Below are 20,157 nucleotides of genomic sequence, written 5' to 3'. Positions count from 1 at the left end.
TCGGGGCCTGGAGCCTGCTTCGGATTCTGTGTCCCCCTCTCTCTCTGCCCCTCCCCCACTCATGCTCTGTCTCTCTCTGTCTCAGAAATAAATAAACATTAAAAAAATTTTTTTAAAAAGAATGAATTATAAAAGAACATTCTAACTAAACCACATACAGATAAACCAATGAAAAAGACAATTGTACTTGCACAATTGTTATAATTTATTTATTTATTTTTTTGACAGAGAGAGGGCACAAGTGAGCAAGGATGGGGAAAGAGAGAGAGAGAGAGGGAGACAGAGAAGCAGGGCTCGTGTTCACAGGATGTGGGCTCGAGCTCACCAACCATGAGATCATGACCTGAGCTGAAGTCAGATGCCTAAGGGACTGAGGCACCCAGGCACCCACATTTGTTACTTTTCAAAGTACCTTTAGTGACTATTAGATAGATGGTACTGTTACTAAAACTCTAAGTCTTTCTTTGAAAGGAGAGATGGTTTTTCTCAGACTGTACTTTTTGGAAAGAAGCAATTTTAGACACAGTAGAAATTAATTTGGGTTAACAAAATGATTTAGGATGATATTAAATAGGAGAGTGGAGATATGTGAAGAGCCATATCTGCCTGAGAATAAAAAGGTCATGAGTATTAATTTAGCAAAAGTTGCCTTAAGAACATATTTTCCCTCTCCTTCAGTGCTTAACCTTAAGAAAATAATAAGGAATATGCCCAAAGACTTGCATATAAGAATGTTGATCAAGTGATTTATAACAAGAAAATTTATGAGTAACCCCTATAAAGTATGTAATAATTTAATCGTGAAATAAATTATGATAGCTGCATGATGGGATATTATTCAGCCATTAAAAATCATGTTTTCCGAGATGCCTGAATGACACTGGAAAATGTGATATATTTTTAATTAAACATAAGCAATAGGGGAACCGGGGTGGCTCAGTCGGTTAAGCATCTGACTTCAGCCCAGGTCATGATCTTGTGGTCTGTGAGTTCGAGCCCTGAGTCAGGCTCTGTGCTGACAGCTCAGAGCCTGGAGCTTGTTTCAGATTCTGTGTCTCCCTCTTTCTCTTTCCTCCCCCGCTCATGCTCTGTCTCTCTCTTCTCAAAAATAAATAAACGTTAAAAAAAAAATTTTTTTAAAAGCAATAGTCACAACCACATACTGTATGATTACATATGTACACAGGAAAATAATAACAGAAAACACACCAAAATATTAAGTAGGTGATTTTGTCAATGGTTTTTATTTTTTCTACTTTTCTGTATTTAAATTTTCCAGGTCAAAGGCATTTTTTCCAATTTTTTTATTGTGGTAAAATACACATAACATAAAATGTAGCATCTTAGCCATTTTTTAAAATTTATTTAGAGAGAGAGAGAGAGAGAGAACGTGCATGAGCAGGCGAGAGAGGCAGAAGGACAGAGAGACAGAATCTCAAGCAGGCTCCATGCTCAGCACATGGCCCTGGGATCACGACCCTGGGATCACGACCTGAGCTGAAATCAAGAGTTGGAAACTCAACAACTGAGCCACCCAGGAGCCTCACATCTTAACCCTTTTTAAAGGTACAGCTCAGAGGTATTAGTACATTCATAATGTTGTGTAACCATCACGACCATCCACTTCCATAACTCTTTTCTTCTTGTAAAACAAAAACTCTGTATGCTTTAAATAACTTCCCATGGTCTCCCTCCCCCCAGCCCCTGGCAACCACCATTCTACTGTCTGTTTGTACGAATTTGACTACTCTAGATATCACATAAGTAGAATCATACAGTATTTGTCCTTTTGTGGCTGACTTACTTCACTTAGCATAATATCCTCAAGGTTCATTCCTGTTGTAACATGTTACAGAATTTCCTTTCCTCTCAAGGCTGAATAATATTCCCTTGCTTGCATAGACCACATTTTCCTTCTCTATTCATCTGTCTGTGGACAGTTAGGTGCTTCCACATCTTAGCTACTGTGAATAATGCTGCCATGTACCTCAGTATACAGATATCTCTTCAAAGACCTATCTTTTCATCAGAAAAATTCATTTAAGAAGTAGAAAATCTGTTTTCCTTTAGCAGCCTCCGAAGTAGAATCAAAAATAATTAGATATCTAATAAATGCATCACAACTAGATAAATGGTGCTGTTTTAAAACTCTATGGGGCGCCTGGGCGGCTCAGTGGGTTAAGCGTCTGACTTCGGCACAGGTCATGATCTCGTGGTTTGTGAGTTCAAGCCCCGTGTCGGGCTCTGTGCTGACAGCTCAGAGGCTGGAGCCTGCTCAGATTCTGTGTCTCCCTCTCTTTCTGCCCCTCCCCCACTCACTCCCTGTCTCTCAAAAAATAAATAAATGTTAAAAAAATAAAATAAAAACTCTAAGTCTGCTCTTTGGAAAGGAAATTAAAATGAAGAAAAATAAGAAAAAGGTTTTACTTAATGGAATTTTTAGATTTATATTGTATGATTTATATTTTCATATCTGTATTTATTTTATTTGTTAGAAGCTATTTGTTATGTCACATATTAAAATACTAACATCCATTAAAAATGGATATAAAGTATGCAAATCTCTCTATGGGGAAACATACAGCCTTGCTACTCCTTTTGGAATTTGAAATGATAAAATTAAAGTGATTAAGTCATAATAAGCTCATGTACATACAGAGTTAAAGAACCAGTCTAACTGCTTATTAACCCCTTTTAAGCTCATTCATAGTTAGCATCAGAGAAGAGCAGATTCACAGAAGGTTGGGAGGTAAGGACCCTTCCAAGTCACCCCATTTGACTGCCCAATTCACAGCAAAGGCCACTGAGACTCAGAGGGAGGGGCAATGACCGTGGTCACATGGTAGAAAGGGATAAAGCTAACACTGGAACCCACCGTCTGACTCCCTTTTTCTCTACACACATTGTCAGAAACCCTCCCAGGCCCATGTGGGATAGATCTCCCCAGGGTGGACGATGGGATCACCTCCTCCTCTACTGGATGATGAGGCCTGAGGGCAGCTGTGGTGGTGTATGTGCCCCACACCCACTGAAGACCAGCCCAGGCCCTTCCACGGTCCCAGGAGGGCCACCTGGACTCACCACCTTCTGCCACGCCCGCATGCCTGCGCTGGATATGGCCCCGGAGAAAGGTGGCGTTCATGAACGTCTTGTCACACAGGTGGCACTGCACGGAAGGCAAAGAGTGGGAAGTGTGGTATCAGATTACCTAGCTCAGCCTGGGGCTCTCCCGAGATCAAAATTCCCATCTCTTTGGGACCCGTGGGCTGCTTCAGAAATGAAGGATTCGATTTGAACACGACCAGTACCCTGGGGAGCTGTGAGTGCTGACTGGGTATTTGATGATTCTGAGGAGTTTTTCTTGGTTTTTCAAAGGCGTGATGATGGTCTTATGTCTATGTTTAAAAGTGGGAGTCCTCACCTTTTAGAGATCCATACTGAAATAGTTAGAGATAACACCATATGCCTAATACAGCCAAATGTAATGCAGGACTGGGGGAAGTGGGTAGGGGAACATACGAAAAAGCATTGGCCAGGGTTGATAATGAGTGGGCTGGGTAGTGCACAAATAAAGGCTCATTACCATACTCCCTCTTTTGTACACGTTTACATTTTTTCACAGTAAAAAGTTAAGAAAAAACAAAAACAATATCCAGGTCCCACCCCAGGGCTGAGAACCACCAGAGCAAAGGACAGCAAATAATAGTATCTCTAATTCTGCTTCACTCTCCTCAAGCATTTCAGACCCTACCAATCTTTCACATCATCTTTTCACTGTAAAACTTCAAAATTTTTCCAACACAACTTTGCAGGCGGCCAATCCTACTCAATCAGACTAAGAGGGTCTATCTTTACACAAATGTGATGGAAACTGTCAGCTGTCCCCTGATACCTATTGCCCCTTTTTTCTTAGTTTTAGAAACCCTGATTTTTAGCTGGTCATGAGGTTAATGAGAATAAACACTATAAGTTCCAGCCTCCCTTGCAACCAGGTATGGCCATGTGACTACATTCTGGCCAATGACATGTAAGTAGAAGTGACAGATGCAACTTCTAGAAGGTGTCATCAAAGAGTCATGATAGGACAGTAGCCACTCCTTCTTCCTCTGACAACAGAACTCCCATTTTATTTTGGGGAATTACCCTGTCCTTTACTCTCCAGCCATGGACTTTGGTCAATCCCCAGCTCCATGGTGGGACATGTGACTTAGACCAAAGCCAGTTACAGCCCTGAATTCCCAACCCTGAGCTCACCAACCGAGATGGGTAGGAGACCCAAACACAGCCAAATACAGGAGACAGTGAAATACTAGCCAGGTTTCTGGGCCCAAAGTAGGCCCTCTATCATGCCAGCCTTGAATCTGGGAAAATCAGATGCTAGCATTGCAGTGGCCCAACTTGCTACCACACAGACAGCAGCTTTCTAAGAACGGAACCCACACTGAGGAAGAGTCGCCAAGGGCCACAGACAAACTAAATTCTAGTGCCACTGTCTAATTCCAAGGACAAGCCATCCCACTATGGCTCTGGATTTTTCAGTTAAATTAAGCAATAAATTCCTTATTGGCCTAAGCCAAGTTAGACTGCTGTTTTGTCACTTACTACTAAAAGATTCTGACCCTCTTTATCATAATTGACATTATATCAGTTATATCAATTACTATTCAATCAATTAATATTGTACCATATATTGCTTCTGTCCCACCACCCACCCCTAAACTATGAGTTTCTTGAAAACCTGAATGAACATGACTTGTGCTTGCACCCTCAGAACTCGGCACAGGGCCTGGCCACCATGATAATTCACCAAACTGCAACTGTCCCCAGTCCACACTTTCCATGCAGCTGCAAATGTTCAAATGCCACTCTGGGTAATGAACTGTCACTTGGCTGAACATGTCGGAATGGGCCTGGCAATACCAGTCCCTTGCTACACACCAATTCTACACACACACACACACACACACACACACACACACACACACCTCTTACACACACCTTTTCATATCACACTGCTACATGCACACACAAACCCTTCAAACATACACTCCTGCCCTCCATAAATACATACACCTTTACACACATATACATCTTTCATTCATTCACACACACCATAAATACATCTTTATATACACACTTTCACACACAAGCACGTTACACACCACACACTCTATATACATACACACAAATATCATGCACAGATGTATGCCCCAAACATTCACACATTAAGACACACATATTCACTCACACATCCTCCATATACATTCACACATGCACATCCTGCACATGCACCCTCTCCACAAGCACACATATGCACACACATCCTTCATATACACACCTGCCACACATATGCAATCTACACACACACACACACACACACACACACACACAAACACACTGTGTAGAACTTGATGAGACATCTCTAACATCTGCTTCTAACCTCAGTAAGCATGGCCCCCAGCAACCCCGGGGCCCAGGACGGCGGTACTGCCCAAGTGGCCGGGTGACCTCCTATCTCCCACCCTGCAAAGACTCCTCACCGTGTGGTAGCCATGGACCCCCGTCTGCAGGAGCAGCTGCTGCAAGGTGCCGATCATCTTGCGACGCCGGCGGCTCTCCTCCCGCACGCCCTTGAGCTCGTCGGCCTGGCGACCCAGCTCCTGCTGGCCTCGCTGCTGCTGCCCCAGGCTGGCCTGCAGCCGGGCCTCGAGCTGGGCAATGCCAGTGCTCAGGCAATCCTGGCAGTGCAGTAGGTACTCGATGGTGAGCTGAGCCAAGCGCAGCACCTTGAGCAGCACCGGGTCCACGGGCTGCCCGCAGCGGCTGCACGCCTCCCGGTCCAAATTGCAGAAGGTGACACCCGTGATGTTCTCCTGCAGGGTGGCCACATCCAGCTCCCGTGCCACGCGGTCCACATCCAGGGCGCTGATGCGCCTCCAGTCCACACTCTCAGAGCGAGGCTGGAACTTGAAGGTAGGGAGTGGGTAGGCCCCAAAGGGAGGGCCACTGAGACCCTCAGCAGTGGTAGCAGGGGACTGCATGGGCTGAGGAAGCCCCGGGCTGACCACTGAGGGAGGGTGCCACCAAGGCCACGGCAGCAGGCAGAGGAGCTGAGAGAGGGCCTGGAAAATGAGAAAAGAGTCCAAGTTAGGCAAGATGCATATGGCCGCATGTGCTACACACGTGGCCAGCAAGAGCCTAAGTGGGGTGAGGTGAGGGACGTGTGCAACAGCTGTAGTATGCATGCATGCTCGGGCACGGCAAGAGAGGTGTAAGGCCAGGGTGTGGGCCTTATAATCACACAGATGTGGATTCAGATCGCAGGTTCACATCCTGAAGCCTTCTGTGTCCACTGGGGAGCAGGGGGCCTACTTTGCACGTTTGTGGTTAGGAATGAGGCATGGAGTGCCCCCTCCGCCGTGCCCCATACCCAAGTCCACTGCAAGAGTGCCTGCCGGAGGTCTTCGTCAAAGGGAGCCATCAAATGTCTAAGTGGTCCTTCTGCAACCCAAAGTGATTTCAGGATAAAGTCCAATAACTTGCCGTGGGAGACAGAGCCACCTAACTTCCCCCACATCCCATCCTCCCTCCTGTAACTGCAAGATTGTAGCGGAACAGGAGTGGGCTACGTCTCCCAGTGGCCCCAGCTGCAAAGGGTGACCCTACAACTATGCTCTCTGGTGGGATATGAGCAAAATGATGGGGACGCTTGATGTGGCAGCCATGTCTCTGCACACAGACTGTGCTCAATCCACCATGGTCTTTTTTTCAAACCTACTGGTTGAGAAAAGAGGCCCAATTTGTCGTCAAAAGACTCAGATTCTCCTCTGTACTCCCTAGGTAGTCACAGAAACTGTTCTCTCTCTTTAAGGAGTAAACTGACAGTAGCAATAGGGTTTTAAAAGGAAAATTCCACTACTAAGAATTATACTTGTAGAAGATAAACTTATACAAGTGTGCAATGGTGCCTGTGCAAAAACCGTCATTGTTGTGTTGTTTGTAACAGCAAAGTACAAGAAAAAATATAAGAAAGTGAAGCACAAAGTACAAGAGGGGATACAAATGGTATCTCTATACAATGAAATACTATGCAGGTATTGATAAGAATAAGGCAACTATTGGGTGGCTCAGTCGGTTAAGCATCGGACTCTTGATGTCGGCTCAGACTGTGATCTCACAGCTTGTAAAATCGAGGCCCATGTTGGGCTCTGCACTGACAATGCAGAGCCTGTTTGGAATTCTGCCTCCCTCTCTTTCTGCCCCTCCCCTGCTCACATGCGCATTCTCTCTCTCAAAATAAATAAATAAACATTTAAAAAAAAAGAATAAGGCTACTATTCATGCACTGATACAGAATGAGTGTGTGTGTATGTATATACACACACAGAGATATATCCCTATCTGCTTGAATGATAATTAATATAATCATATCTAATAATAATATGCAAAAATAAATATATGTATATCTCACATCTGTATCTACCCATATCTATTCAATATATCTATACCTGTATATTCTATACAGGTATAGATATATCCCACATTAGAATGGTTGCCTATAAAGGAGGAAGGAAATGGGGTGTCAAACAGGGATAAATAAATAAATAGATGGAAAATGCATCAATAGAAAATGGATAGACAGGGAAGCCTTATACAGACCAATAATGGTAATGGTACATAAATAATATATATCCATGTACATACACATATATGAATGATTCAAAGTTGTTACTCATATATAATAATAATTAAATAAAATATACTAATTTATAATTCCTATATATGATTCATTATCTCCAACATTTTGTAAGCATAGACTATGGTATTTCTGTAAAAATAAACAATCTGTGAGCAATGGTTGCCTCTGGGAGTGGGAATGGGAGCTGAAGACTGATTTTCCACTTTCCACCTTTCCATACTATTCAAAGTTCTTTACTATCACCATCTATTACTTTTATAATTTTTATTTAAAAAATACAATTTCTGGGGTGCCTGGGTGGCTCAGTTGGTTGGGCGTCCGACTTCGGCTCAGGTCAGGATCTCACCATTTGTGAGTTCAAGCCCCGCATCGGGCTCTGTGCTGACAGCTCAGAGCCCGGAGCCTGCTTCGGATTCTGTGTCTCCCTCTCTCTCTGCCCCTCCCCTGCTCACATTCTGTCTCTCTCTCTCTTCCTCAAAAATAAATAAACCTTAAAAAAAAAAACTTAAAAAAAAATACAATTTCTGCCCTTGAACTTTGAATCTGACAGGGGCAACAAGAAGTACAGGTGACCCTATTTAATCAAGTTCTTTCTAGATGAGACTTTTCAGCACAAGAGAAAGTCAGAAGGGAGGTCACTGACCTCACGAAGGAGAAAGGCCTTGAAGGAATGGTGGGGCTAGGCTTGCAAGGTGGGGAAGGCCTCCAGGAAAGACCCCTGACCTCCTGAGCCTTCACCTGAGAAAGACAGGGACGGGCGTGATGGCCTGCCCTACCTCCCCATAGGGTCCTTGAGAACTGGAGGAGGTGCAAGGCGAAGGCACTCAGTAATGTTCCGGCCCCGGAGTATCGAGTGCCGGCCTCTGTGCCACACACAACCTCTACATACAAATTTACAAACAGGTATCACTGTTCCCATTTTACAGACAGGAAACTGATGTCTGGAGAAGTTACGAGTGTTGTCCCAGGCTAGGGGGCCAGAGCTGAAGTACGGTTGGAGGTGCATCTGGCTCCAAAGTGGACTCTGAACACTGATTCTTAAAGCTGTTTGTCCTAAAACTTCGCTTTGATCAGATCATGACCCCTTATGCCTCAAACTCCTTCATTCATTCACTCACCACCCTCCCTCATTCACAGCATGCCTAGTGGTGCCAGGCCTGGTGCCCAGCACTGGGGTTACCGAGGTATATTAACTACACATCCGCCCTCCACACAGGATCTCAGCGTGGCCCCATGTTGCCACAGTACAATGTCCAAACCCCTCAGCCCAGCCTTGAAGACTGCTCACAGGCTGCCACTCACCCACCTTTTCCACTTTAACTCCCATGCTTCCCTTTCTCAGATACCCCTCCCCCAAATATACTCCAAAACCAAAACTATCCAGCCACGTGCACCCCCATCAGGGCCATGAGAAGATCAGCCCATTTCTACTTAACATGTGGCACTACTTAAAATTTAAAAAAAAAAAAAAGGAGACAGGAGACATGATACTTACCATGCTCAGTCCAAGCTGCCGCTGTGTCACTGCAGCCCCAGTGACAATTGCCACAACAAGCTATGCCTCAGAGCAACAGCAGGTTACCAGGCATGCCGTGGGGTAACTGGACACCTGCTTCCTATCCTTCCCCAGACTGGGAGCTCACCTAGAGCTCACCATTTAACTATTTAAGCTTTAGCCTCAGAGGTTTGCCCACAGTCCTCTCTCTAAGATTAAGGCCAAGAATGCTCCACCAGCAACTCTCTCACTTCTCCCACCTTTTCGAATGTGTCCTCCAGCCTCTTCCTGGAACAGTTACTATCTTTTTCCCCTTCCTTTAATGTGGGGAAGAGTTGTGGGTGGGCAATGCCCTCGTGATACTCAGTTGTTCATTCACAACCCATCCCTCCTTGCACACTCTCCCAGAAGATGAGCTCACACATACCCACAGTGTCAGCTACCGAAGGCCTGCTTCAGGCTGAGCCTCAGCCACTCCCAAATCTCTTTCTCGCTGGCCCATCTCTCTCTTGGGACCTTTAGATCCAGACTTCTAATACTGATATACCAGAAATTGCAAATCCAAACTCCCCTAGGGCCAGGAAGGTAGCATTAAATGCAGGAAATATGACAAATGATTCCCTACTCGAGTGTCCAAGATACAATTAGGCAGTGGTTCTCAAACTGGTCCCTACTAGCAGCAGCAGCAGCTGGGAACTTGTTAGAAATGCAAACCCCCAGATTTATTGATTCAGAACGACTGTACTAGGAAGTGTTGGGGATTGTGGCAAAGTGGGGAGTGCACACCCTGTTTAAAAGGGGCAGCAGTTCAGTGGGGTGAGCAACCAACTCTTGATTTCAGCTCAGGCCGTGATCCCAAGGTCATCAGATTGAGCCCCACATCAAGCTCTATGCTGAGCATGGAGCCTGCTTGAGATTCTCTCTCTCTCTCTCTCTCTCTCTCTCTCTGTCTCTCCACCCCCCATCCCCACTTGTGCTCTCTCTCTCTCTAAAATAAAAAATAATAATAAAGTAAAATCTTAAAATGGGCAGCCATCACTGGGCTTCAGCCATATGGGAATGGATTTATGTGTCCCTCATTGGCTAATTCTAAATTCTAGTACCTAAAAAGATATTCAAAGACCTTTATGAACTGTTTTCAAACCAGCTTTCTAGCTGCATCTCCCACTTACAATATTACTTACTGTCCACACATTCATATCTCTGGCATATTTATTTATAGGCCCTGTTTTTAAGTGCTTTATAAAGAATAACTCATGTAGGGGTGCCTGGGTGGCTCAGTTGGTTAAGCATCCGGCTCTTAATTTTGGCTCAGGTCATGATTTCACAGTTCGTGAGATCGAGCCCCATGACAGGCTCTGTGCTAACAACGCAGAGCCTGCTTGGGATTCTCTCTCCCTCTCTCCCTGCCCCTCCCCCGCCTGTGCTTGCATATGTGCGCTCTCTCTCTCTCTCTCAAAATAAATAAACAAGCATTTAAAAAAGAATAACCCTTGTAATCCTCAGGACAAGCCCTCAAGGGGGTACTAATATTATCCAAACCACAAAGAAGTAAAGAAGTTTGCCCCAGATGCAAGAGGCAAGATCCAGACCTACGCAGCCTGGTTACGGAGTCTGACCTCTTAGCCACTATCATGCTGCCTATTGGTAGAGATGGACCTGCACCACATCCTCCTGCTCCCACTGCCCGTGAATGAACGCACGCTTCAAGGCTTTCTTCACACCTGACAGCCACCATAAATCCCTCCCAGGCTCACAGTCAGAACTCCCTGCCCCTCCCCTGGGCTCCCAGAGCAGGGTGTACACTCCTTTGGGCACCTGGCCACGCTCCGGTCTGTACTGGTGTGGCTGTGCAAATCTGTCATCAACAAATGACTCCTGAGCCCCTATTAAGTGCCAGGCACCATGACTGGCATTCAGAATTGATGGCAACCCAGGCAACAGTCCCTCCGTTGTTAATGAAACCAGTTAGCAGTTCTGGAAGTGTGTGCTCCACACAGTTATAAGGCTCGCCATGCACTATCCCACTTAGTTCTCACTACAACCCAGGGTACAAATGAAGAAACTCAGAGGTGACCCAAGAGGGCAAACGACTTTCCCACACTCATACAACTAGTAAATGATGGTGTCTGGCTCCAGAGTTCTCTAGAATGACAGAAAAATACACAAAAATTACCCTACAGACTGGTAAGTGCCAGGGTAGGAGCTAGGACAGGGTGCAGTGGGTGTACCAAGGAGAGGCCATACCAGGACATTCCTGTCTCCCTTCTCCCCCCCCTTTTCCCCCGGCTATAAGGTCCCCCAGGGCTTATTCATATCTGTTGTATTCTAACCCCTAGCATATTACTTGTACTCCAGCTTGCTATTCACCTGAACAGAACTGTCAAAGTTTCTGTGTACCAGGCACTGTGCCAGCCTTGCTATTTCTACCCATCATACAACCTTGTACGTAGCTCTGATCTGTCTCATCTGACAAATGTAGAAACCGACGCTCAGAAAAGCTAAGAGACCTGCCCCAACTCACTCAACTGCTAAAATCTGAAGCCAAAATTCGAATCAGATTCTGACTCCAAGGCTTTGGAGTTATGCCAAACTACCTCCCAATGACGGTGATGATGACGGCACATAGATTACTTCCCATCATGGAAATGACAGTACCTGAGATCTCTTGTCCAATCTCCGAGAACGGAAAGATTTTACAGGAAATCACAAGAGGACCAGTGCCAGAGACTCGAAATTTTCTCTGTATCTCCACAGAGCGTAGCTGAACATGACTCAACTCCACAGCTTGCGTCCAGATTGGGATGGCAGGAGACAAAGCCAAATAAGAGTGCTGCGGGTTACCTGGAAACCATACACCCCCCACAGGCAGGAACACAGTGCTTTCTCCAGACTGAGTTATCAGCAGACAGCTTTCCCCACATCTGGAAATAGAAACACAAGGCAGAAATGACTTGCTGTCATTACGAAATCTGAAGCCATGTTAACCGTCTCTAGATGTTTTGATGGGGTCCCAGGAAACTTCCAATCCTAGATCAATGCCATGCATTAGTGGACCCCAAAGAATGCTATTTATGCTAACATTCCAAGGTTGCTTCATTACTGAAGAGATGGTTTCTACCTGGGGCAATCCCACAGCCAAGAAAGAAAGTTTTCTTGCCTTGCACACCCACCGTGATGAGGTGCTCACCACCTCATGAGGCAGCCATCCCATGGAGGAACAACTCCTGAAGACTTTACGGTTCTTCTGAAACCTGCCCACCTATAATCTGTCAAAGATAACTTGCACAAAATCAAATGGCTGATTCTAATACAAATTGACAGCTAGACTATACCACTGCCTCTGCCACCTTACTGTCTCTTCTGCTCCTTCAAGAACGCAGCCAAGAGCAGCTGTTAGAGTCAAGGTGCCCTGGCTCCCGAGCCACCTTCAGCAGTACACGCCCTGGGAAGCCCAGGCATGTCATTAGTGCTCACTGTTATGGCTGCCAAGGAAACCCTCACACAGTTTGCAAACAAGCTATGCTCACACCAAAGACAAGGGAGCCCTGGGGATCCCAAAGGAGATGAGAGTGACTCAAGAGCTCTTCTGGAACACTATCATTACAGATCTTAGCCTTATTCCCTGATTCTGTTGTTTTCTAAAGAAAGGTGTACCTTTCCCACTCCCTCTTGCCCTTCCTGGGGTCTGCACCCACTCCCAGAACCAACAAGTAGCGAACCACTCTCTCCCTTACAGCTGGCTTCCATTCCCAGGAACTTTAAGGAGGTAGTTTTCTATCTTTATTCTTTAGTGTAGTTGACATACAATGTTACATTAGTTTCAGGTGTACAACCTAGTGATTTGACAAGTTTATCCATTATGCTATGTTCACAAACATAGCATACATAGTAGCTACATACAAACATAGTAGCTACTACCTGTCCCATTCCATCTACTACAGTATCACTGACTGTATCCCTTATGCTCTGCTTTTTATTCTGTTGATTTACTCCATAACTGGAAGCCTGTATTTCCCTCTAAGGAGGCATTTTTAAAAAACGGCACCAATAGTTTTGTCAAAAATATGGGTGGCTCAGTCACTTAACTGTCGGACTTAGGCTCAGGTCATGATCTCGAGGTTCATGAGTTCCAGCCCCGCATCAGGCTCTCTGCTGACAGCTCAGAGCCTGGAGCCTGCTTTGGATTCCGTGTCTCCCTTTCTCTCTGCCTCTACCCCGCTCTCTCTCTCTCTCAAATAAATAAACATGAAAAAAATTTTAATAAAATAAAAATTGGGGGAAGGGCTTTGACTGGCCTTGCTTAGGAGTATTTTAGGGAGGAAGACTACAAACCAACATGACCTATCTTCCTAGGTACAGAATTGTCAAAACTCACTACTGCTTTTCACATCTAAAAGAATACCAGTGTAGAATATACTGACGCTTTCTTTCCCATGGAACCCCCACAGAAACCCCCCTAGAGGCGCAAGGCCTAGGTACAGCTGGCATTGCAGATAGTCAACCCTGCTAACCAGGACTGGCCGTTTATGAAAGGGGCCTGCCAGGGGTTTCGGAACAGCCCACCAAGTTGCCCCCTTCCCTGCTCCTGTCAGTGTCCACTGAGCCACAGGCCTTTTGACCAAACCCCAGCTCTGTGTCAGAAGCCAGTTATATTCCACAAAGGAATTCAGGCTTCTGTTCCCAACCTGAAGTATATACCTCTGTGGGACCATTTTATCAAGTTGGACAGTATCCAAAAGTATCTCCACATGAGGAAGATGTCTCTAGACCCCTGGTGCTGACAGAGACAGGAAAAAAAAAGACTGTTTATCAACCACTTGACTGTAGGACTGGCCTTCTGTAAGTGGGGTTGCTCTCACTGGCCAGTCCTCAGCTCCAGGGAGACAGAAGGAAGTGATGAGGGACCCTGACAGAGGAGGGAGACCACCCACTCTGTCTGCAGATGAAAAGTGTGAGAGGCCACAGTGAAAGCACCTCACTCACCAGGCTTCTCTTCCAAGTGCTGTGCTGTTAGAAATCAAATTCCGTGAACAATGGAGGGGCAGGTAGGGGCCGGGCCCTTAGGGTGCTGGCTGAAGGCCAGCCCTTGTCCAAGCCCTCCAGACCCCCTTCCGGATCCTCATTCCATCCTGTACAAAGCAAGTCTCCCCTGGACTTCATCTGCATCGACTTCAAAAGGAAAATACCATTGTGCTGCCTCCTGCTAAACTCCAGCCCCAGAGCGCAAGAGGGACAAACCAAGATGCCAATGTGTTTGTTTTTAAATCACCTCATTATCAAAAGATCCCCTTTTACCTGCAGAACTCAGAGCATCAAGCCCCCCAAACCATTTTACTTTTTTCAAAAAGTAAGCATCCAAGTCTGTCCACCCAGGGAAGCCCAATCCTGGGGGTGCAGTCACTCCTGCTTCCCTCCTGGGGTACCTCGGTCCAGGGCAGGCCGAGAGAGCTGGATTTGGGGGCCCACGCGGGGCGCAGGAAGCGGCGGTCCAGAGCCCCAGCTCCTCCGGCTGGTCCCCTGCGGGGCGTCGCTAATGTTTAACCTCCGGCAGCCCGCGGCATCCACAGCTCGGACGGCGAGGGCGCTCCCCACCCGCACCCCTCCCGAGCCGAATTCCTGCCATAGTTTTCCCACGCAGCCCCGCTCTCCTGGGGGCCGCCGGAGCCGGCGGAGCGGGCAGAGGTCCGGAGGTGCGGGCTCCCCAGCTCGGCCCCGGCCCCGCCTCCCGGCTCGCTCCACCGCCCCGACCTCCCGGGGGCCGTTCCCGGAACGCTCGCCTACGCGCGGCCGGGGATGCTCCCCCAGCGTCGTGGAGCCCGGACGCCCTCCCCGGCGGGCACCGAACCGGCCGCCCACCCCCGTGCAGCCGACCTGCGGGCCCGCGGGCGACAGAGCCTTCCGCACCAGCAGCCGGAGGCCCCCGGGTCTCCGACGCCTCGCGCTCTCGAGACTGCCTCCCCACCCCACCCAGACAGGGGTGGAGCTTCTCCCATCCCCCTCCCCCCGGGACGAGCTATTTTTAGGTTGTTACGGAGAAGGGAAGGAGGGAATGCCACGTTTAATCCGTTGCGAAAATCCAGGATCCAAGAGAATGGCTCCCAGGCCTTACTGAGAGGGCGGCCGCGTGGAGCCCAGGGAGGCTGGACGTGTTCCGGTCTACACAGCCACCCACCCACCACCACCACCACCACCACCACCACCACCAACAACAACAACAAAAGCTGTTCTGCTGAAAAGCCAGAGCAGTTGCAGAGCTAGTCCATATGGCGAGGAACCCACAACCCCCAACCTTCTAGCTTGTCCTGTGGCTCTGCCTCTGAAACCCAGGACCCAAGAACTCTTTCTCCCCTGATATGGTCCCCGATCCCTAGCCAGTCATTGCTTTACTGAGACTCAGATTTCTGGCTTTTTTTTTTTTAAAGGTCTTCCTCCCGTTCCAGTCTCAATCTGCAAACGTGTATGGCAACAAGTGTTGGCAAGGATGTGAGAAATTGGAGCCCCTACCCCTCCTTTCATTGCTGGTGGGAATATAAAATGGTACAGCTGCTGTGAAAAAGAGAATGGTGAGTCCTCAAAGAATTGAAAATAAAATTAGCATAGGATCTGACGATTCCATTTCTGGGTAAATACTCAAAAGAATTAAAACAGGGACTAAAACAGATACTTGTACGTTCCTGTTCATAACAGCATTACTCACAACAGCCGAAAGGTGTAAACAACTCGTGTCTGTTAACATATAAATGGATGAACAAAATGTAGTACATACATACGATGAACTGTTATTCAGTCTTAAGACATAATGAAGGACTGATACATGCCCCACTATGAATAAACCTTGGAAATACTACGCTAGGTGAGATAAACCAGATGCAAAAGGAGAAATGTTATATAATTCCACTTATGCAAGATAACTAGAAGAGTCAGATTCATAGAGCTATTCCAGAAAGTAGAATAGTGGTTACCAGGGGCTGGGGCGGGGGTTGTAGGGAATAGGGAGTTGTTGTTCAACGGGTACAGTTTCAATTTGGAATGATGGATAAGTTCTAGAGATGGATGGTGGGGTGGGTTGAATGTACTTAATGCCACTGAATTGTACATTTGAAAATGGTTAAAAGGGTAGATTTTATGGCATCTATATATTTTACCACAATTTTTTAAATGGAAAAAAAGAACTGGCCGGCCAGGACCAGGATCCAGTAGGGATGTCTGTAAGCCATCTACTCTGATGGGGAATCTTGTTCCTCCTCTTCCTCTTGGCCAGGGCACACTTTCCACTCCAGGAGTTCCTGCCACCTACTAGAGGGGAGACAAAGACACAGGCTTTAGGGTCAAAGACACAACAACATCCTAGAAGAAAGCACAGGCAATAATTTCTCTGACATCAGCTGTAGCAGGTATGTCTATTTTCTAGGTATGTCTCCTGTGGCAAGGGAAACAAAAGAAAAAATAAACTATTGGGACTATGTCAAAATAAAAATCTTCACAGTGAGAGAAACAATCAACAAAACTAAAAGGCAACCTACCGAATAGAAGATATTTGCAAATGATGTATTCAATAAAGAGTTAGTATCCACAATATATAAAGAGCTGATAAAACTCAACACACAGACAAATAAATCAACCAATTAAAAAATGGGCAGGGGAAAACTGGGTGGCTCAGTCTGTTGAGTGTCCAGCTTTGGCTCAGGTCATGATCTCACGGTTCGGGAGTTCAAGCCCTGCATCCAGCTCTCCGCTGCCAGTGCACAGCCCACTTTAGATCCTCTGTCTCCCTCTCTCTCTGCCCCTTGCCCGCGTTGTCTCTCTCTCTCAAAAATAAACAAACGTTTAAAGATTTTTAAAAAATCATAAAAATATAAAAACCAACAGGTGGCATAACAATTCTTTTAAAAAATGGGCAGAAAACATCAACAGACATTTCTCCAAAGAAGACATACAGATAGCCAACAGACACATCAAAAGATGCTCAATGTCACTTACCATCAGGGAAATGCAAAGCAAAACTACAAAGAGATACCATTTCACACCTGTCTAAATGGCTAAAATCAAACACACAAGAAACAAGTGTTGGTGAGGATATGGAGAAAAAAGGAACCCTTGTGCACTGTTGGTGGGAATGCAAACTGGTACAGCCACTCTGGAAAACCGTATGGAGTTTCTTCAAAAAGTTAAAAGTAGAACTACCCTATGATCCAGTAATCACACTACTGGGTATTTACCCAAAAAAAATTACAAAAACACTAATTCAAAGGGATATATGCACCTCTGTGTTTATTGCAGCATTATTTACAATAGCCAAATTATGGAAGCAGCCCAAATGCCATCAACAGATGAATGGATAAAGAAGAGGTGATGGGCACACGCAAATACACACAAATACACACACACACACACACACACACACACACACACATAATGGAATATCACTCAGCCATTAAAAAAGAATGAAATCTTGCCATTTACAACAACAAGGATGGAGCTAGGGAGAATAATGACAAGCAAAATAAGTCAGAGAAAGAAAAATACCATATGATTTCACTCATAGGTGGAATTTAAGAAACAAAACAAACTGGGGCACCTGGGTGTCTCTTGGTTAAGCATCATACTTCTAACTTTGGCTCAGGTCATGATCTCATGGTTCGTGAGTTCGAGCCCCATGTCAGGCTCGCTGCTATCAGCATGGAGCCTGCTTTGGATCCTCTGTCCCCCCCTCTCTGCCCCTCCCCCTGCTCATGCTCGCTCTCTCTCTCTCTCTCTCTCTCAAAAAAAAGAAACATTAAAAAGATAAGCATAGGACACCCTGTAAAAAATGAGAAACAAATGAGCAAAGGAAAAAAGAGAGAGAGAGAGAAAGGCAAACCAAGAAACAGACTGTTAACTATATAGAACAAACTGATGGTTACCAGAGAGGAGAGGATGGGGGATGGGTGAAATAGGTGATGGGGACTAGGGAACGCACTTGTGATGAGCACTGGGTGATGTATGGAATTTTTGGATCACTATATTGTACACCTGAAACTAATATAACATTGTGTGTTAACTATACTGGAATTAAACATTTTAAATGATGCATTTACATTTCCACATTCCCAAACTATGTAACCCTGGAAAAGTCACTTAACCCTTCTGTAAAATGGGAAAAATAAACTCTGTCTAGCAGGGTCATTATGAGAACCAAATTAGCTAAGCCATCTCTAGGCTTAGCCCAGGGCCTTGCAGTCAGTGATGTGCCCTCTAGAGTTCATACAAATGTGAAATCTGTGGGGGCTTGGAAAATATGTTTCTCAGTTCTCTTCCCACTGGATCCCTGAAGTATGCAGAAAGGAGCTCTGGCGGTACCCATGTGTGTTTGTATGTGTCATTTACACCAGCCTCAATTCCCCTTTGTGTAACTGGGGTACCCTCCTTTGCAGGGTTGTTGTGAGAAAGTGAACTTGACATACAGCCTCATCTACCTTGTCAGTAATTCCAAAAGCTAAAACTCTGTCTTCGGCTGACCAAGACTTCCCACGCATGGAACCTTCACATCCTTCCCCTACTGGGCCACATTTCAACATTCGATACAGCCAAGAGTTAGTGAGTGCCTCCTATGTGCTCTATTTTAGGTTCCGAAGAATACCAAGAGGGTGGGTCCTGAATACCTGCGGTTCTCATCTGGCCCCATAGCCTCTCACCCCTTCCTCAGGCCAGTGACAGACACCCGCTCTCTGACTCAGCACAGACACCATCACAACTGGTCTCCTTCCTACACTTAGGGATGTGACAGGAGGCAGTGGGACCGACTGCTGACTGAAGGTGGACTTTAGACCCTAGGCAGCCCACCATGGGAGTGCTCTCTGCTGTCAACTGTTGGCATCACACCTCAGAAGCCAGCTCCAGAGCCAGCTCTAGCTTCCAGAAGGGCATCTGAGGTGTATGGGACAGATCTCCCAATGCCCGGATGCTGGCCGCAAATGCTAACTGAGGTAATCGTAGGTCAAAAGTATGTTGTTGGGTTTTCACAGTGATGATGGATGGATTGACAGGTATATAGTCAAAATGAGATTTTACATAAAAATCTGGTTTGCTGATTTCTGTTGAAAAATCTGAGGACCTTGCAACAAATGGCCTGCACTCTGACATGTCAAGAACCGGCTGAAGCTTGGGCTTCAAACCTTTTCCTTGGGCACAAATTATACTCTAGCACATTCCCTGAAAAAATCACCTTAAAGGTGATAGATGCACTTACAAAAGAGATCGCCTGTCTCAGAAAAAAAAATTGTTCTTTCCTGCAAAATGAAAAATGCAGCATCAGTCTAACCAGGACCCTCTGTGCGTCTAGAAACAAACCCAAGACATGGCAAGCTGGGAGAAACTGAAAAAAATTACACTAAAATAATAAAAATGTTTGTGTCCTTAATATACAAAGGGTGGTTATAAATCAATAAGAAATAGAAAGGGGTGCCTGGGTGGCTCAGTAGGTTAAGCATCCAACTTTGGCTCAGATCATGATCTCACAGTTCGTGGGTTTGAGCCCTGGGTCGGACTGTGGGCTGACAGCTCAGAGCCTGGAGTCTGCTTCAGATTCTGTGTCTCCCTCTCTCTCTGCTCCTCCCCTGCCTTTCTCTCTCTCAAAAATAAATAGATTGGGGTTCCTGGGTGGCTCAGTTGGCTAACCATCCGACTTCAGCTCAGGTCATGATCTCACGGTTCATGGGTTCGAGCCCCATGTTGGGTTCTGTGCTGACAGCTCGCCTGGAGCCTGCTTCAGATTATGTGTCTCCCTCCCCCACTCATTCTCTCTCTGTCCCTCTCTCTCTCTCTCTCTCTCTCAAAAATGAATAAATGTTAAAAAACATTCATATGTTGAAATCCTAACCCTCAATGTGATGATATTAGAAAGTGGGGCCTTTGGGAGGTAATTAGGTCATGAGGGTGAAGCCCTCATGAGTGGGATTAGTTTCTCTATAAAAAGGACCCC

General features: G+C 46.0%; 1 protein-coding gene and 1 long non-coding RNA gene across 7 annotated transcripts in view; one reads left to right on the top strand and one right to left on the bottom strand.

Moving 5' to 3' along the window:
• Positions 1-15,182, bottom strand: part of DZIP1L (DAZ interacting zinc finger protein 1 like) — a 41,876-nt gene extending 26,694 nt beyond the window's left edge. The window contains exons 1-4 of one of the 6 annotated variants that reach the window (XM_027061776.2): positions 15,069-15,182; positions 11,853-12,118; positions 5,541-6,122; positions 3,082-3,166 (exon numbers count right to left, since the gene is read on the bottom strand). In XM_027061776.2, the coding sequence (XP_026917577.2) occupies positions 3,082-3,166; positions 5,541-6,041 (586 nt within the window). In that variant the 5' untranslated portion in view covers positions 6,042-6,122; positions 11,853-12,118; positions 15,069-15,182. Of the gene's footprint in view, positions 1-3,081; positions 3,167-5,540; positions 6,123-11,852; positions 12,119-14,620; positions 14,969-15,068 lie in introns of those variants that run through there. The other 5 variants (XM_027061778.2, XM_027061777.2, XM_015074187.3 and 2 more) reach the window with 5 other exon arrangements.
• Positions 15,183-15,624: 442 nt separating this feature from the next.
• LOC106976775 (uncharacterized) lies at positions 15,625-19,604 on the top strand. The gene is made up of 2 exons (XR_003420944.2): positions 15,625-15,760; positions 18,803-19,604. It is a non-coding gene; the product is annotated as an uncharacterized LOC106976775 (long non-coding RNA).
• The last annotated feature ends 553 nt before the right edge of the window (positions 19,605-20,157 follow it).

This window comes from Acinonyx jubatus, chromosome C2 (genome assembly GCF_027475565.1).
Source record: "Acinonyx jubatus isolate Ajub_Pintada_27869175 chromosome C2, VMU_Ajub_asm_v1.0, whole genome shotgun sequence".
Taxonomy (NCBI): Eukaryota; Metazoa; Chordata; class Mammalia; order Carnivora; family Felidae; genus Acinonyx; species Acinonyx jubatus.
The sequence above is the reverse complement of the archived record's forward strand: the minus strand, read 5'-3'. Positions and strand labels throughout refer to the sequence as shown.